General features: G+C 41.5%; 1 protein-coding gene across 2 annotated transcripts in view; it reads right to left on the bottom strand.

The window, feature by feature from the left end:
- The window catches only part of LOC122799896 (E3 ubiquitin-protein ligase RNF14-like), a 692,373-nt gene that overhangs the window by 149,627 nt on the left and 522,600 nt on the right, over positions 1-20,146 (bottom strand). For both annotated transcript variants that reach the window (XM_044069277.1, XM_044069278.1), the window contains exon 6: positions 16,642-16,748. In XM_044069277.1, the coding sequence (XP_043925212.1) occupies positions 16,642-16,748 (107 nt within the window). The remainder of the gene's footprint in view (positions 1-16,641; positions 16,749-20,146) is intronic.

Here is a 20,146-nt window from a genome sequence, read left to right as displayed (position 1 = left end):
AGAAAAAGAGTTTGTCAAAGCAATTTACAAAGGAACAAAGGGAGGACTTATATATGCCTCCCAAGTATGAAACAAGATCTAAAAGATTTTGGATTTATGCTTAGAAATGTTTGCACTGGCATTTTATACTCCAAGCCGACTCCAAAGAATTTTTCCTCAGGCAGATAACAAATATTGGATGCATGATGAGAAGAAAGACAGCTGGGAACATATATTTTGAGAGTGTAATGAGTTGGCAGACTTTAGAAATTCCCTACAGAGTACTCTGACAGATATATTGGAGGAAATAGTAGAGGAAGGATGTAGGGAAAGCCTGAAAGAGAGAGTGTAAGATAGACAGGCATTAATATATGCTACTCTAAAACAAGGATTCTTTAGGTTGAAAATATATAACATTGCACTAATAAGATCACTGCTAAAAGCAATAGTGAACTTATGTGCTGCGACTAGGAACTTACTTGAGTATATTTTATATGGTGCTATATATAAATATATTGGTGCACAGTAGAGCAGGTCAGCTAACCAGTAAACCTGCATAAAACAGTCCTCAGTAATTCCTAACAGTTGTACACAATGGAGTAAGACCTTATACATGTTCTTGTCCAACTGTATTGACATTTTACTCCATGCACAGAGCATACATGCAACTTCCCCTCCTCCAGTCATACGTGATTCACATTTGCAGCAGCACTGAAGTATTGACTGTTCCCAAATGAACAATAACAGCCCCATGGTGTTATGCTTACCACTGCAGCAATCCCTCTTCCCTGGTAATAAAAAAAAAGAATACCTCCATTGTTAGAAAATCCCAACCAGCAGCAGTGTTGTTCCCTGTGTTGCAGGCAAACTTACTATAGCAAGCAACCCTACCCAGGTCAATTTCTGTAAGAAACGAGCATTTTCCACAAGTGAATGTAAGACAAATGAAATATGGACACTACAAAGTTTAACAAGGTGTCTTGCAAAATAAGATGGAATGGAAAATAAGGAGCAAAAAGCAAATAAATGAAACATCTTTTCAGAATAATGACAGTAACTTTCTCTACTTCTGCAATTTACTACTATTTATCACATTTCCTATGCTTTCTTTGTCTAGCGCTTATTGCTTTGCTCATGTAATGACAGACTACAGCCAATAAATTAAAATGATGTACAAAACAGAATTTAAGTTTCCAGACAGAAGGAGGAAGGAGGCTACAACTTTCAATTAAGAATGACTTGTAGGAAAGTGAAACAATACAGCTTGAACCGCTACAAGCAAATGTTAAAACTTACTAACGGATGTTAATGGTGAACCACCCTATTTAATAAACATGCATAAGTGAGCCTGACAAAAAACACAGCAAAAAGCTATCCGAAAGGCTTAACATGACAGGAAGCAAAGAAAACTTCTTAAATGCATTCCATCAAAATAAAACAGATTGAAAATATTGTTCATTTGCCAAAGTAAGGACTTCATTAACCACTGAGAGATTCCAGATCTGTTTATTTCTACTTTTTCTGCAGTCATTCATGTAAGCAGTGTTTTTTCCATATCAAACATGTTTGCACATCTATGAACAATTTAGATTCTCCGATCCTCCTACTGCTCGACTTTTGGATGTGGGAAGAAACTCAAACTCAAGCATGTGGAGAAAATGCATATAAACACAGAGAGGACAAGCAGACTCCATATGGAAGGCACTGCAGCTAAGAACACTACACAATAAATAGCATCAAGGCTTGTTCATGCAACAGCAAAATTAAGGAGAGAAAAGACAGCCTGGTGATGTCTGGGGCTGAACCTCCAACTATGTTTATCTTTGGGCAGACGGATTGTGCTGATGGAGGAGGATCATATGTCAAGTGAGTGGGACTGATTGCTAGACTGGGGGACAGAATGGTTGAGGAGGTATGGCACTTAATGAGCACAAGGTGGTTCTGTCTTCAGAAACCACATCTCACTGCCCACGTACATATATACATATACATGTATCACTTGAATTCCCTTCCTGAATAACAACCCAGTGAGTACCATGTGCCTTTTGCCATGGGAATTAATCTCCTCCCACCAGATGATGGTAACCCTACCTTTGCACTATCCCCACCCTAACCACTCTGGACTTTTTAGGGTGAATTTTAAGTCCTGGGACGATCCTAAATTTAATCAAGATACCAAGGAGAAACAGCTGCCTGTTTGCATCCCCTAATAAAATCATACAATCATCTGCCAAACAATGCATACTACCTCTCCCCTAAATGATATCCTTTTATTGACTGTATTCCTCATCATCTTTGTAAGACTCTCTATAGCTGTTAAGAAGAAACTTGGGGAGAGTGGACTGCCCTACCTAATCCTCCTTCATAGTGGCAACCCCTCCTGCCAAACCTCATTTACTAAGACTGCAATCCAAGGCCTCCTGTATAATGCCTTCACCCTCTATGTCACTTCCTCTTTCCTACTACATGCTCCAAAATATCAAAAAGAAATTACACCATCATATCAAAAGCTTTTTGAATATCCATTAAAACCACCCCATGCTCTCCTCTCAATTCTACCCACTTTCCAAAGTTCAACAATGCCTTCCAATGATCTGCTGAAAACCCATCTTTTCATCTCCAATCACCCATGACAGTCACTTCTTCAACATCATAACATCCTAATGAATATATTGGCATATACATTGCATAATGAAATTGCCTTTCAGATTTTTGATAATTTTCCCCTTTCCCTTTATACCGGATCATAATCTTTGCTCCACAAACTGAGTTTGGAAATTGCCCAGTCTCTAAAATATAACTGAACACCACCCGTCATTTGATCTTTGACCTGAAGACCTACTTTCTCAAATGACTTCTCCAGTCCTCTAAGTCTGCCTATTCTTTAAATACCTAATTGCCTCCACTCTCTTCCCCATTCCTATTATTAATTTTATTTATTTACTTAATTAACATTTGTTTACCAGGAAAGTCTGCCTGGGCACAGAACCCGTTTTCATCTGAGGCCCAGGAAGAAAAGCTCAAATAACATGACATTTAACACATGTACTATAATACACAATTTGTAATAAAAGAAGAGAAAAATTGCAATATTTACATAATACAAATAAGGTGGCATAAAAAACAGTAAAATATTTACATTTCTGAGTATTTACAGTTTTCTGTAACTAGCTGGTTAATGTTATTGAGTTTCTACAACTTACACAATTTGGGAGCTTGCATGTTTACAGAAGAGAGCTAAGATTATCCTATCTAACCCTTCCCTCTTTTCACCAAACTCTTCCCCTTCCCACCTCTAAATACCCTCCCTATGAATTCCTGCTTCCAATATAATTCCACATATCTCCCCTAATTTCCCTCTTATAAATAAGCTTTCCACTCCCACCCTCTTAATCTCTCTTGCCAAGGCTTTCTTCTCATTATTACCTTTTTAAACTTCCAGCATAGCTTTATATCAAAACGTTCCATACCCCTCAGCCTTCTTCTTCTCAGCTCAATCCTCAGCTTTGAATCCCTCCACTCCCTCAGCTAAACCTTCATCCATTCCATGTCCTCCTCTAACTCCTTCTCTATTACTTTTAACCTTCTTTATATTCAACACAACCTTTCTTCAATTCTCCTCACTTTATCTCTACCTCCTTCCTGTTCGTTTCACCTCTTTGTCCCATTAGTTTACCTCTTCAAGCTGCTTTTACTCCATTCCATTCCTTAATTGCTCATTCCCTGCCTCCCCTACATTCTCTTTAAATACCCGCTTCACCATCTCCTGCAACCATACTACCTGCCTAAAATCCTGCCAAAGCCTCAGGTTTCATCTCTATCTACACTTCTCAATCTGTTAACTCCATATCATAGTTTAACATCTACCACGCTATTACTGTCATATTTCATAGATCCACCGCCATTTCCTTTCACACTAAGAAGCTATTAAACCTATTCAATTATCACCTCTCCTTCCCCAACACATGCTTGCATCCACTAAACATATTCTTTCCATCCCATCCTGTAAATCCCTCTCACATTCTCTGTGGAACTCATTTATTTGAAATAACTTGTCTTGCACTGCACTAAAATCCACCAGCACTATTACATCTCCTCTTTTGTGTACTGCCTTTGCATTACTAAATTACCTTCTTGCTGTCCTGATTTGGTCTGTAAAGTAACTATCACTATTCCCTTTTCAATCCCATCACACCACCATCTGTCTTACTTTAAAATCCTTGCTAAGTGTTTTTGTGTTCCACCCATGCACAACTTGAACTATGATCCTCCCCACACCCCCCTTTCCCTCCCTTGAACACACTAATTTCTAACCACTTAAAGGTCCTTCCTTCTGTTTTTAACATCTCTTTTCTTTAACTTTAACTATGCAGCAATGCTGCCTCCACCTTTTCCCTGTAACTAATCTAATTATCCTGTTTGCCTCTGGATCACATTTCCCATCTCACTCCATATTCCATAATGGCTAATCTACCCCTCCCGCAACTTTGCATCACTTCCTACCCTAGTGAGGCTAGATCTTTGGATTAATGCTGGAAATACATGCTTCACCTGAGCCCATTAATCTCAGTTATGAGGAATACCCTGCCCTGCTAGCCACAGTTAAAGATGGCTTTCCTAGTACCCAGTGTCTGGCCCTACCTTATTACTTATCCATCTAACTCACAACTGCCTAATCATCTTGCCTATTTTTAAAACCAATGCCAAATTACCTATTCAGTGTTGACTTTGTTCTACATTGTGGCTCACTGCTCAGGCTAACTAACTGAAAAAATTTCATAAATTACTTTTAACTTTCTCATTCCAATCCATATCTACTCTGTTGTTAAATACTCTTTCAAATCATCCCCCACAGTAACCTTTTTCCTTTCCTGTTTCCATGATACACTTAATTAACACTGAGTATTCGCGAACATATAACAAGCTATTTCATGCTAGTTTATTTGTTAGCTTTCTTGTATTCCACTTCATATTATATTACTCTCTCATAGGTTCATAGGTTGGTACTAGGCTATCGGCCCTAGGGCCTATACAAGCCTAGCCATAACAATTCCCTGGTTATTTCTTCCCACACTATTTACTTCCCTGGATCCCTGTCTAGCAGGGTGACTGACGTGATCCCCGGGTGAATTTCCTTACTTCCATCCAATCGTCAAGGTCCCTTTTGAAGAGGGCCAAAGAGGCGCTCTGCTTGACATGTATGGGCAGTCTATTCCAGAGTCTGGGGAGTCTCTGGGTCAGGAACCTATCCCTCCAACATGTTTTGTTTATTGTGATGACAAGGTTTAGATCTCTGGAGTGTGTGGCTCTGACGGATTGGGATTTCTTCTCAATTTTTATTGTTTATGTATAAACTATTTACAACCTATATTTACCAAAGTTATGTATTCTTGATTATACATTTCTTGTATTGTCTGCACTGTGTTTTTGTAATGGAGCTTTTCTCTTCAGGCATCTGCTGAAAAAGGGCCAAAGTCGGACATCCCCAGTAAACAAATGTAAAATAAACAAATAAATAAACCTGTGTCCCCTAACTAGAGTAAACTTCCACTATCATTCCCATATTGATCTTCTGTTCTTATTGATGCTACCAATGAAAAGATAGTTAATAGTTAACACATAACATAGAGTTTATTAAGACACACATAAAATAAGAATTGTTCATACTTCCATCAATTAATTTCATTGGCTCCATAACTATTTATGTTCAGTGTAGGACACTCTGTTGTTATCAACATTCAACAGTATTATCCATTATGTATATATAAATATATTTTTAGTTCCATTTCTTCATTCTTAACTTCCCTGGACTCTAGCAAATGAAACACAACATCCCCTTTTCCTATTCACTTGGAGCAAAACTAAACTGCCTGTATAATTATTTCTACTCCTAACTAAGAAAATTAACCAAGTTTGTAGTAATAATGCTGTACAGTGTTTATATAACATTACACCACTTTTATAACACTGCCAAACAACATCATACAGTTCAGCATACAAACTGCTTCAGCTTTAATATAAACACATGCGACTACAGCAATAAAAAAAAAGTTATGTGTTACCATAACGTTCCATCTGTGTTGTTCATCTTCTTTCATTCATCAATGATGGGTTCGGTTGCGAGCCCTCGGAACCGAGTCGGCCTATTACCAAGCTCGTGCCAGCCAAAAACTCTCGAGCTAAGCTTCTACCCACAATGCCCTTCTCCCTGTTACTTCAGATCGAATTTGCCCGTGATGGATCAGGAAAGCAGAGGCCCCTTCTGCGCAAATGTCCTATGACACCACTTGGACCCAAAGTATCCCCCAGGAGCCTTTCGAGGGGGAAGGAGGGATGGAAGTGATGAATGAAAGAAGATAACACAGATGGAACGTTATGGTAAGACATAACTTCTTTATCTGATGTTGTTAATCTTCCTTCCATTCATCACTGATGGAACAGAATCCCAAGCTACCTTGACACATGGGTGGCCCTTATGGAAGAATGTTTCTGAGTACCATTGAGCTGAAGGCAGCTCTCCCTCTGGAGACCACATCCAATTTGTAATGATTGATGAAAGTGTGGGGTTTAGTCCAAGAGGCTGCTGTGTAAATGTCATCCATAGAAGCCCTGGAGTGGAAAGCTACAGATGTTGCCATAGATCTAGCGGAATGGGCTTTAATTAGTGGCATAGGTTCTTTTGTGAAAGAGTAGGAGAAATGTATACCGTCCCTTTGCCATTTCTATAAAGTAACCTTGGATACAGAATTTCCTATTCTAGGTCCAGAAAAAGAAATGAAAAGCTGGTCAGACATGCATAATTTTGGTTCTGTCTAAATAAAATCTCAGTGCACATCCAAGGACTGTAGGCAGTACTCTCCTGGTAGGTCAATGGACTGATTAATGGAAAAGTCAGAAACAACCTTAGGGCAGAAAGATGGATTTGTCCAGAGTGATACTCTGTCCTTGTGAAAGACTAAATAGGGTCTTCTGATGCACAATGCCTGTAGCTCCGAAACCCGCCAGGCTGACATAATGGCTACCAAAAACAAGGATTTCCAAGACAAAAATTTCAGGTCATGCTTCGCTGCGGGTTTAAAGGGGGTTGAGTCAAGGACTGAACTAATGTGAGGTTCCATGGCTCTATAGGCTATCTGACAGGGGGCCTGATGCATGAAACTCCTTTGAGAAAGGTTTTACATAAATGTAGTGAGATAAGCTGTCAAGCGCATTATGGTAATTCGAAATTGCAGCCAGATGTACTCATATGGTTGAGGCTGTGGCACCGTCCTCAAAAAACTTATTGCAAAACTGCTGTGACCAGAGCCGAATAAGTATCTAGCATGTTATCCTTTGACCAGAGAGAGAACCTTTTCCATTTGTCTTAATACAGTCGTCTGGTGGATGTTTTATGAGAGGTCAGGATAATATCCCGAACAGGTGAGGTGAGATAAGCCTGCCTGACAATTGACGGAAGTGGAGAAACCAAACTGTCAAGCTTGAGACTGGACAGATTCGGATGGCTCAACCCTTGGGGGTGAGCAATCAGGTCTGGAAGAGGGTCCAGAACTCACAGCAGACATACCAGATGAGGCTGAAGGAAGGGGAACAACTTGTTGAGGCCAAAAAGGGGCTATGAGGATCACTTTGCATTTCAACTGATGAGCTTTCTTTAAGAACTGTTGGATCAGAGGAATGGGTGGATAAGCATAAAGAAGTCTCGTGGGCCAATCATGAATCAGAGTGTCCCTTGGGACTCCCATTTTGGGGGGAATAGGGCAAAATAGCTGCTGCACTTGTTGTTCGATGGAGAGGTGAAAAGGTCACAGCACGGCTGGCCCCAGTGGCTGAAAATTTCTGCCACCACATCGGGATTGAAGGACCACTCATGGGGCAGGAGAATACATTTGCTCGACTTGTCCACAATCACGTTGGAACTCCTTGGGATGTGTGTTGCTATCAGAAAGCGGTTGGAAGCTATCGCCCATTGCCAAATCCTCATGGCCTCTTGACACAAGGGCTAGGACTTGGTTCCTCCTTGCTTGTTGACATACCAGACTACTGACATGTTGTCTGACTGAATTGCAATTGTCCCAGAAGGAAGAACTGGATGAAATACCTGCAATGCCAACAGCACCGCTCTCAGTTCCAGAACGCTGATATGCAGGTTGGCCTCCAAAGTGGACCATGTGCCTTGGACCGTCTTTCCCTGCCAATCGTGCCCCCCACCCACCCAATCAGGGAAGCATCCATGGTCACAATGGCCTTGGGCTGAGGGGACTGGAAAGGGCGATTCCAATGTTCTGTGTCTGGCCTCATTCATCCACCAAAGAAGGTCCTGTTTGCAGGAGTTGGTTATTTGCATCTGGAAATGTAGAGGGTGGTGATTCGGGAACCACTGAGAAAGAAGAAACCATTAGAGAATTCGCATATGCAGCTTGGCGAGAGGCACTATCAGGATTGAAGCTGCCATGGATCCTAAGGCCTGAAGAACTTCTCTCACTGAGACTTTGTTTTGACAGAGTGTCACCTAGAGTTGAAGCCTCAATCTCTGGAGTCTGTGAGCTGGGAGCGACACCAGACAGTATCGGGTATTGAAGACTGCTCCAGTCAGTTCTATCTGTTCAGTCTCCAAAGCTGTGGATGAGGGTAAAGCAGTCCACACAGCCTATCTGGACCTTGCCAAGGCCTTTGACACCATCCCCCGCTCTGGAATCGTAGATAAACTTACTAAGCCGGGCATTAATCCCTATGTCACTCGATGGGTTGCCAACTGGCTTACTGACAGAACCCACACTGTAAAAGTAGCTGACTCCAAATCCAGCTCCAGGCAAATGACAAGTGGAGTACCTCAGGGTTCAGTCCTGGGACCACTCTTGTTTGGCATCTACTTCTCTGAAGTACAGGCCAACATTAAGGGACTCTGGCTAACAAAGCTCGCAGATGACTGCAAACTGGGAGCCATTACTGAATCCCCAAATGATGTGGATACTCTACAAAAGGGCCTTACAGAACCAGATGCTTGGTGCTAGAGCCAATGCCAAGAAATATATAGTTATCCCCTTTGGGAAAAAACATGTACCCGTGAATTACCACATAGGTAGCAGTACACTAAAAACTGAAAGTGTGATAAGAGACTTAGGGACACTGGTGGACAGTGGTCTCACCTTCAATAACCACATCGCCACAACAGTCAGGAAATCCTTCTATGTAGCACACCTCATCGGTAAGGGCTTTTCATCCAGAAAAAAGGAGGTCATTGTCCCACTGTACTCATCCCTCAATACACCCATTATAGAATACAATGCCCCATTTGGTATGTACCTCTCATGACATCTGCAACAACTGGAAAGGCCGCAGAAATAACTCACTAAAATAAATCACAGGCCTAAAGCAGATGCCATGTGCTGACAGCCTTAAAAAGCTCCAGCTATACTCTGTCGCATACCGTCTACTCAGAGGCGATCACTGCTTAACATACAAGGCCATATCAAACCCAGAGCTGTTGGACATGCTACACTTAAAGAAATCCCAATCCCTCAGAGCCACATGCTCCAGGGATCTAAACCTTGTCATCACAATAAACAAAACATGATGGAGAGATAGATTCCTGACCCAGAGACTCCCCAGACTCTGGAATAGACTGCCCATACATATCAAGCAGAACACCTCCTTGGCCCTCTTCAAAAAGAACCTTGACGATTGGATGGGAGAAAGGAAATTCACCCCGGGGATCACATCAGTTGCCCTGCTAGACAGGGGTCCAGGGAAGTAAATAGTGTGGGAAGAAATAGCCAGGGAATTGTTATAGCTATGCTTGTATAGGCCCTAGGGCCGATAGCCTAATACCAACCTATGAACCTATGCTGGGTAGAGACCAGGTTTGACTTCTCCCAGTGCACAGTTATCCCCAAACTCTCCGCCAGAGAAAGTGTATATTGTAGAGCTATTACCAGAAGATGCTTGGTGGGGGCGGTGAAGAGCCAATCACCCAAATATGGAAACACCCGGAATCCTTGCAGTCTCAAGTGAGATGTGACCACTGCCATGCACTTTGTGAATACTCTGGAGGCTGTAGAGAGACCGAACGGCAGGGCACGAAACTGGTAATGATTGGCTTCTAACCAGAAGTGAAGTAGACTCCTAGAGCACTTTTTGATATGGTAATATGCATCCCGGAGATCTATTGAGCACATCCAATTGCCCTCCCTCCGAAAAGGGAGGATGGACTGAACCGAGACCATCCGGAATTTGGTTTCAGCAATAGACATGTTCAAGCTGCTAAGATCCAGAATGGGTCTCCAGTCCCCTGTCTTTTTTGGCACCAAAAAGAATCCTGAGTAAAATCCAGATCCACATTGCTTTGGTGGGACTGGTTGGATGACTCTTTTTTGGCATAGCTTTTCTATTTCTGAAGCTGCCTCTTCCCTCTGACTGGGTGGAACATCGTGAAGTTTAGTTGGAAGTTTCAAATAAAAAAATAAGGGGAATGGTGTAACCTCTGGTAATTATACTCTGCACTCAATGATAGGTGGTAATAGAGTGCCATGCAGCTTGGTGCAGAGAAAAATGACCCCCGACTGCCTCCAGAGGCATGCAATTGGGTAGCTCTTCAGGAGCGCTGGTAAGACTGTCCAGAAAAAGAGTTTCTGGACCCTTGGTTATGTGGACCCCTCTGACTCTATAGGGGCATCATCCAGAGTTGTTACCCCTCTGCCTCTGGGGGTATCATCACCACGTGCTGCATGGAAAGGACCCTGATTTTTTTTATGCCACATCTTCCCACTCCTCTCGTTCCTGGAAAAGGAGCATTGAGGATTGGAAAAATAAAGGCCTATGGCAGAAAGGGTCTTACCATCCTGCTCGCACCTGGCTAGCATGTCCTTCACTTTGGAACCAAAAAGGGAAGATGCTCCAATGGGAGCATTCAGAAAGGAAGACTTGAAGGGATCCGTGAGGTCACAAATGCGCATCTAGGCATGACGCCTCATAACAATGCCTGAACCCGCAGCTCTAGCCGCCCCTTCAGTTGCATGTGAAAGCAACCTCATGGACAAGTTGGAGATCGATTCCAGGGTAGCAAGCTGTGAGACAACTTTGTCCCGTACTTCGTCAGACACCTGTCCTGCAAGTGTTCCAGAGAGTTCTGAGATCAAGTCTCTTTGGGGCCTCGTAAAATGTGCCAAATAATTCAGGGACTGAATGGCAAAGGTCGCTGATGCAAATACTTGCTTCTCCAATCTGTCCATGGCCCAGGACTCCCAGTTGGGTGGATGGACAGCAGGACTCTCTTCAGCCAGATCCTTTTTTGTGGCCGCTGCCACCACCATAGCTTCAACTGATAACCCTCTGGACCAGTGTGGATTCTCCTCGGGAGGGGAAAGAATTTTGTCAGGTCTCTGAGGGATTGCCTCAGTGGAGTCAGGGTTCTTCCATGCACGTTGCACAATAAGCTGGACTAGCTCGTCATCAGGTGGGGTCACCCACAAGGTAGATGGCCGGGTATGGAAACCCTGCAGGAACATGGACTCTTCAGAGGAAGGGTTGGAGGGCTTCCAATCACCCCTCTGCTTTAACATTTCAAGGGGAGGTGGTCTGTGGCAGCTGTAGCTCAGGGGGGAGAAAACTGGAGTTCCAATGTTGGCAGCATGCTTCCGGAAGCGAGAGCCATCACCATCACATGGAATTTAGGTCTGCCCAAAGAGGGATAGGAGCCCAGAACTGAGAAAGACAGTCTTGGAACCGGGGTTACATCCCGCTCCATTGAACCCACTCCCGATGATGGAGCCTCAAGCCGGATCAGTGCAGAGGAGGCTAGCGGCACCAAGGACAGAACCTAAGGGCCACACAGAGCCATGCCCCGAACCGAGGAGCCTGCCACCCAATCACAAGATTGAGGAAGGACCGGTTCAGCAGGAACCTAAGACCAAAGGGACGGACAAGGAGCCTAAGTGAGGTCGTCGGAGCAGAAGGCTTCAGAACTGGGATGGTCGAAGGAGGAGAGTAGGATGGAGTCCATGGAGAGGTCAACCCAAGTCCTGCTGGAGGATGGGTCTTGGAAGGCATGAGTATCCCCCTGGCTGCCAACAGCTGATCCACAAGACCCACCACATCAAGTTCAGAAATGCTTCTGGTGAATCTAGTGGATACTCCGGATGGGGAATCAGGTCGATCTAAGAATGGGCTATACATCTGGCCTAAGAATGGGTCTATGGGTGGGGAGTATAAGGTCTTTGGTGTGTGATCTGTCGGCACTGATGTCTCGAGTTTAGAGACAGGAAGTAGTGGGGTCAAATCCAGTGTTGCTGTAATAGAGCTCAGTGCCAAAGGAGCACTTGGAGATGAAACTGGAGGTTCAAACATCATTGCAGAGATTGGCATTGAAGGCATGCACTATGCTGAAGTGGCCACAGGTGCCAAAGTCATAGCAGATGTGGTGAGGTCTATAGTCGGTGCTGGAGGAAGCATCAGAGCCGGAGATGAAGCCGGCACCAATGTAGCAATAGTCGAAGTGCTCAGAGCAGACAAGAACAGTGCTGAGGAGGCAGGTTTATGCTCCGAGGATAACTTCTGAATTTTCGGTTTCTCTGGCTTACCCTGGTCACCCGAGGGTGAAGAGGGAACCGAATCAAGCCTTTTCTTAACTTTCATTGGAGGGGTTGAGACCTCTGTCGCAGAAAAGGCCTCTGAAAAGGGAGATTTTAGAAGTCCCTTCAAGATTAGCTTATTCTTGCGCTCATTTAGAGTACGTTGGCTGAAACTCTGGCAAATTCCACAGGGAGGCTGCACCGAAAGGTGGGGTATCCCCAAACAATAAATACGATCATCATGAGTGTCGCTATTAGGTAGTTTACCATTACACAAGGTACAGTGTTTGAAACCAGATGTACCCTTCTTATCCAACATCTTGAGAAGTAATCACAACAATTCAAACTTCAGAAGAAATAAACTCTAAATTCCAAAGACAGGAAAGATTTAACCACATGCAGAAAATGTAAACAAATCCAATATCAAAAACACACCAGCAGAAAGAACAGAGAAGAAATACCAACTTTGGTAGTCAAGGAATACCACAAGGGTAAAGGGAAAAGTGGCATACCAGCAATGGCACTGAAAAGGTTACCAACAGGTAGAAAAAGAGAGAAGAATATCTAACACAATTGTAATTCAATAGGAATAAACTGTAGCTCACAAAATTTTGGAAACAAACTAGTTTAGACATAGATATCAAAAAATTTTCCACTTAGCTGAGAGCTTGGCTGAAAGGCAGCTTTACGGCTATGCGGCAAATGAAATCTGAGGTAACAGGGAGAAGGGCATTGTGGGTAGAAGCTTAGCTCTAGAGTTTTTGGCTGGTGCGAGCTTGGTAATAGGCTGACTCGGTTCCGGGGGCTCGGAACTGAACTCATCAGTGATGAATGGAAAGAAGATTAACAACATCAGATCAGCTGTTCATGTTTGCTTGTATTTAGCAGAATGTTTCTTATATTGTCCATTCAAAGGTCATTTCATTATTTAACCCCCATAATCTACTACATTTAGTCACTGATACCTAACCCAGTCAGTGTCTTTCTTCCATCCTCAACTGCTGAATATCTTTTTTCTCCCCTTCTCATATCCTGTCAGTGCCTGTTTTGCTTCTCTATGACTTCCATTCCTTCTTCCTAAACACTACTGATCTTCAAACACAGATATGTGGATACAACAAGCTCAGGTAAAGCAAGATTTAAAAGAATTCCCAGTGAAATTATTTCAAAACTCACTATAATAGTGAGTCGATTATCAAACTGCTTGGATAATGAAGCATATAATCGAACAGGATAAAAAACTTCTCAAATCTTGTTTTTTTCTGCACGCAGGAATACACTTTTCAACCATTCAGCGATTGCAGTGAACAATAAAGAATATTTTTTACACATGAGCTAGCTATAAGCTCAAACACATGCTCAAGTGAATACATATAACGTTTACATATTTAGACTTTATGATATTTCCTACCCAAAAACTTCGGAAGGCTGTTTCAGATAATTGATGTTTCAGATAATCGACATTCAGAAAATCATCTCTCCACTGTATACCATCCCAGCATCCACTTTCATATATCTGCTCAGATGCTGATGTACAACTTTCCACTGAGAGGTTCTCTTTTGATTACTGACTTCACAAATTCCATGGGCCCACTAGCTTTATCCTCCTTTGCCATTTAATCTTCCAACCACTTACAACACCCTTTCTCCGCTCCATTCTCCTCCTTATAAAGAAATTCTAGTATATCCAAGTCTCCTCATGTCTTCCTCATTTATTCTCTGATAATTTGATGGTGATCTTTCTCATGGCAAAGTCCCTGAGATGCCTCCTTCTCTTCTATATTTGTTTACAAATAGTGGTACTCTATACCTCTTAATGTTTTTTCTAAGATTTCTGGACAAAACCAAAAGGGCAAAGGCTAAACAATCAGGAAGAATTTTAAATATTACTCTAACTCACTTAAAAAGTTAATAAAACCGATTTTGCATCAATATGCATTTTCTAAACAATAACATGGATGAAAATCTAATGCCTACCATTAACTATCCATAATCTTTAGTAATTTACCAGACAATAAAAAATTTTAAAAGGGTAGGCAAAAATATAAGGCAAAATCAGGGACACTTGAGATGTATGTGCTCTTAACTTTTACCTACGTTTACTCCTCTCTGCTGTTCTTTGGAGCATTTTACTACATCCACCTGAATGGATGCGGTATATTGTAACAGCCTTTCACTGCTCATGGCATTCACTAGTTCTGTCAGCCATCAGCCTCCGATCACTGTCTCTTACTGGGGCAGTGATCATCACATTGAATCCCATCCTTCTTACACTCTCCTCAAGTTCTTGAATTTGTTCTTATTGCCTACAAGCAGCAGCAGGCATTCTCATCAGCCACCACTTTTGTTTCTCTTCAATTATTTGTACATATGTGTATATATTTTGCACACACACACACACACACACACACACACACACACACACACACACACACACACACACACATAAAATCACCTTCACAATGGTAGTTCCCTGGTACATTTGACATTCTCACATTACCCTTAGTATTACTGCAGGCCCTTCCTTTCTGAAATTACACAACGTCAGCACCACCTGTTTCCACTGGGCATATCCCATGGGAGCAAAGTCTGTGAAACTCTTAACTTGAAAACATGCCATCCAGAATAATTTTATATGTACCCCCATGCCAAAGCAACCAGCTTCACAATCATATGCTGCAGTTTGCCTGTGCTAAAGGGTCTTCGCACCTTATGTGACAGATCCGCCTAGTGGACCATATACGGTGCCTCTTCAAAGACTCTTTCAGACATTCATTAATAAAAGCCTTCTAATCATACTACCAGACCTTCTTCTTCTTTCGGCTTTTCCCAGTTAGGGGTTGCCACAGAGGATCACCTGTCTGCTCATGATTGGCAGTGGAGTTTTATGGTGTTGAGTTGCCAGCCCAGCGCCCAACCTTCCGCAGAAGGCACACACATGCACGCAGTCATGCCTAAGGCCAATTTAGAGTATCCAATCCACCTACAGCATGTCTTTGTGATGTGGGAGGAAACCGGAGCACGTGAAGGAAACCCACACGACCACAGGGAGGACATGCAGACTCTGCACAGAAGGCAACCCAGCCAAGGATCGAACCAGACAACCTCTTGTTGTGAGGTAGCAATGCTAACCACTGCACCACCGTGGCCACCCTAATCATACTACCAGACCAATTATTTTAATTCTCTCTCTCCTGCTTCTTCTCTTACGATCCTCTCATTTCCTTCAATTCTTCCAGGTGAAGCACAGTAAAGCGCCCCCCCCCCACACACACACAAACAGAAGCACACAGCACCCCCTCACCCAGTATCACCCACTGCACACTCACCTATTCAGACTTACACACAACTAGCCTACCCATCCTGATGTAAGCCCCCTACTGCACCCACCCAGGTAGACATACACACACATACATACACACACAGGGTTTGAGCCTGAGTTATACTAACCACCAGGTATACCTAACTGGGGCATTACACACACACACACACACACACACACACACACACACACACACACACACACACACACACACGCACACACACATCCCACTCAACATTACCTGTCCAATAAAGTCTGTGGCACTTGTCATTAACATGGCTGACCGAGGTAATTTACCCACTACAATGCCTTAATGCAGGCATTTCCAGGAGAGGGTACAAGGCAAATTAGCATATGCCACCCCTCTGGTATGGCTCATTAGCATTTTTATAAGCCGCAGAGACAGACTACCATGAAGTTGCACCATGAAGTGGTGCAGCACCTGTGGTAGGGCTCCCCGAGTCAGAAATGGTTACTGAGACATGTACACTAGGCTTACACCTATCAGTAACCTTTCTGAATTCACCCCTTTGAGTTTAATGGAAACATTTTCAGTAACTATCTCAAAAAAATCATGTAAAGCAGAGAGCTGTCTCTCCGTCTACCTGCCTTTTTCCATTCCACATCTGTAACAGTTAAGTTGGCTGCCCATTAAACTTAAGTTCCAATTCTAGATGCACTAATTCAGCTGGCAAGAATGTACCTTTCAAAAATGTTCAGAAACATCCAGAACGGCAAACATGCATTATTGCAGTAAACTGTTAACAGCATTACCTGTACAGGTGCACTACATTTAGGGCAGCACTTAGCATTTTCTTTAATCCACTTTTTATTCATTCGCATGTCTCGTATTTTGTTTCTGGGTTCATTGCGTTTATCACCTTTGAAGACATAAGCAAGTTCACAATCATTATTTACTAGACTCTATTTTTCTACAACAAACTGTATCACTGTTAAGAATACTTTCAATACCAGACCATAATTTATGTTTCAAATATAAATGTCTTTTATTTATGTATATATGCATGTACGTATTTATTTTTGTCTCCCTGACAGCCAGTGGACCTTGGTGCCTCTGCTTCACTGATGGGTCTTATGTGCTATTCCTGGTCTCCCCTGGCCTTGTTCTGATTAGAGTTGGGGCTGTTTTTAGTAAGAGAATATGAAATGTACAATTCTGAGTTTGCTTTCTTAAAGAGCTGAAAAAGTAACCATTTCAAATATGTAAGGGGGTATAAAAACTTAGAATAAAACGGCATGTAATTTCTCAACTTAGTAACAGTATTAACAGTAGTGTAAGTCAATTAAATGTCTCAAGTACACATAAAGAGTTTATTTATTTATTTATTTACATTTGTTTACCAGGTAGCTTTGACTGGGCAGTGCCCCTTTTCAGCAGAGGCCTAGGGAGAAAAGCTTCAACAGCGTAAAGATAGGCTACAGTACGCATCTACAGACTCTACGAATACTAGTAGATGACATTTAATACAAGTGTCTTGGGTAAAATGAGTGGAGTATTCACCAGACTAAAACAGGTTGACAGTAACATAATTAATAGTCTATTTCAGCAGTGAGAGTATGCAGTGTTTAACAACGTGTAAAACATTTCATGAAAAAAGAACAAGCAAAAAACTAAAGGTTATGAATTATTCTGTTAAATACATGTCAAAAGTGACATAAAACAATTTCAGAAACATATGGTCACAAAAGAAAACAGTGAGTACATCAGCATTCTAGCTTTTGCTTAATGCATTCCAGATATGACTTAATACTGCATGAATCATTCACAGTCTGGGATAATTAGAAATACTGCTAAGCACATGTACATAAAGCATCTCTTCTTAATATTTGAAATGAAGTACTTCAAAGAAGCCAAGTGAACTTTAATAGCAAAATAATCAGGTCCAAATAAGAAGAATTATTATCCGATAAAATAAATAATATATATACAGATATATACAGATGAACACACACACACACACACACACACACACACACACACACACACACACACACACACACACACACACACATGCACACATATTTTTATTGATAAACATCTAGGAGCTTATCATATACATTTTTTTTTCTCTTTGATGGCGATTTTATAATTTGACCTATTGAGCAGTGCCATAATTTTAGGATTAATTTATTTTTTAAACTGACATCAAAAAGTATGTGGCCCACTTCAGAGTCACTGTACACACTGCAATAATCAGTAGTGCTTGTTAGAATGGTAATATTGTTTGTGTAACTGTAAAAAAAATGAAAAGAAAGTTTGTAATGCATAAGGTAACTTGGCATCACACAGACAGGATTCAGAAATGGAGCTGAAAACATATTGACTGGCATTCAGTGCACAAGACACTAGAATTAATGCACTCACAGCAATAACAGTGTGCATCATTCACTAAAATAGTGCAATGAACACGGCAGAAGTTAATGATATGCTTAGTGTACGGATTCAGGAAGTATGGAGAGCTGCACAGGACAGCAGCACTGTATACCCTACAATAATAAAGAAATGACGAATCACTTGGGAGGAGTGAAGCATATGACAGAAGGATGGTACACTTTACACTTCAGTAATCCACAGGCACTGGAAGATGGTCTAAGGAGTTAGTAAGGTAGACTGCAGCAGCATCATGTGACCTACACTCCAGACAGCCGAGAGAGGACTTTACATTACTACAAGCATGCACAGCAGGGTACCACTGTTCACTCCATATACTAACTGCAGATTTGGCTTCAGCATGATCTAGGCGAGAAACAACTTGTTCCAGTGTAGTTCCAAATCTTGTCATTTGTTCTGAAAAGTTTTGGATGGCAGACTATATGGGCATTAAAGCAGATTTCAGTTCATCCATAGAGTAGGCCTCCTCAGGCTTTGCTTTAGAAGTGCATTTCACTGTTTCCTGTTGTTTTTGAGTACACTGCCTTTTGGGTAAGGTGTCTTTTTTCAGGTGAAAATAGTTGTGATAGTTTAGTTTTAGTTGTTTGTGAGTCCATTTGTTCTTGGTGGTTAGGCATATTAAGGTAATTTATTAGTGCAGTAGTTTGTTGAGAACTGACTGTGCTGCAATTAATACAAGGCCTCAGGCTGCCATGCAGTTTGCTGTAGTAGTATTCAGGATTCAAAATAATAAGTTTGTAGGATGTAGACCAGAAACATTTTCCAAAATCTTTTATCCAGATGCTTAATTGAAGTTATTCTTGTCCACGCTGTGGAGAGATTGGAGATTGACGAGACTTGATTGTGAAAATTCAGATTGATATTTGAGGAGCTGTACAGATAGTGTTCACAGGCTGTCCACCATCTTGGAATGACTGCCTTTATCAAGCCATTCGGAGAACTTCCTAAGCTCTAAAAATCATTTTCCCTATTAACAGCCTTAATACAAGAAATGGCTTACCTGAATGCTGTGTTTGCCAGCTAAATCTGAAAAACGAATTCTAAAGATTCTAAAGACGCCTCTAAAGAATCGTCGCAGATATTGCTGCTTTCCTACGTCATAAATCTTCTCTTTTCTTCAAATGAACAGTAATGGATCCAAATAACAGGCCAAGCATTCCATTGTAACATTTTAGGCAAAGGATGGTCACAGCAAATATAGTCATGCCAGGAAACACTGATATTTTTATCTTAAATGCACTGATAATTGTGGTTTACAGCATGCTATTCTGTATATGACACATTCAGAGGAAGTATACCTTTAAGTTTAGTCAGGGTAATTTCATTGATGCAAGCAAAATCATGAATAATTGCTTAGGTAATTAGAGTATATAAAGGAAGTTACATCATAACTGAGTGACTCTGATGAAGCCAATTCATGTTTCTTGTGAAAGCGTTTAGCTGGTTTTACTTTGATAGTGTTTAATGTTAAATAAACTTGTGTTTCATGCAAATACTGCCTTGGTGGCTCACTTTTTTTAGTTTTATTAATGTTTACAAGTTTTTGAGCCATTTGGCTTGTCTTTTGTTATAAGGAAAAATGTCATTAGGAAGCTTTATATGTTTGAATCTAACAGGTTTGTAATACAAATACATACAGCCAATAACTTAAGAAAAAGTAAGTTCTAAGTAGGATATTACCTCAAACATGGGAAGTTATAATTATATTAGTTTACGAAGTATATCTCTATATTTGCTCACAACGGGGGAATGGTTTGAGTGAGTGGGGTTGCACATCTTGTGCTCAGTGTTATTTGTATATAATGTGTATATAGGGTTATTATGTTTGTTCATACTGAAACAACTTACTAGTTACTTTAATTTGAC

Source organism: Protopterus annectens, chromosome 4.part0, assembly GCF_019279795.1.
Source record: "Protopterus annectens isolate FY-2018-M chromosome 4.part0, PAN1.0, whole genome shotgun sequence".
Taxonomy (NCBI): domain Eukaryota; kingdom Metazoa; phylum Chordata; order Ceratodontiformes; family Protopteridae; genus Protopterus; species Protopterus annectens.
The sequence above is the reverse complement of the archived record's forward strand: the minus strand, read 5'-3'. Positions and strand labels throughout refer to the sequence as shown.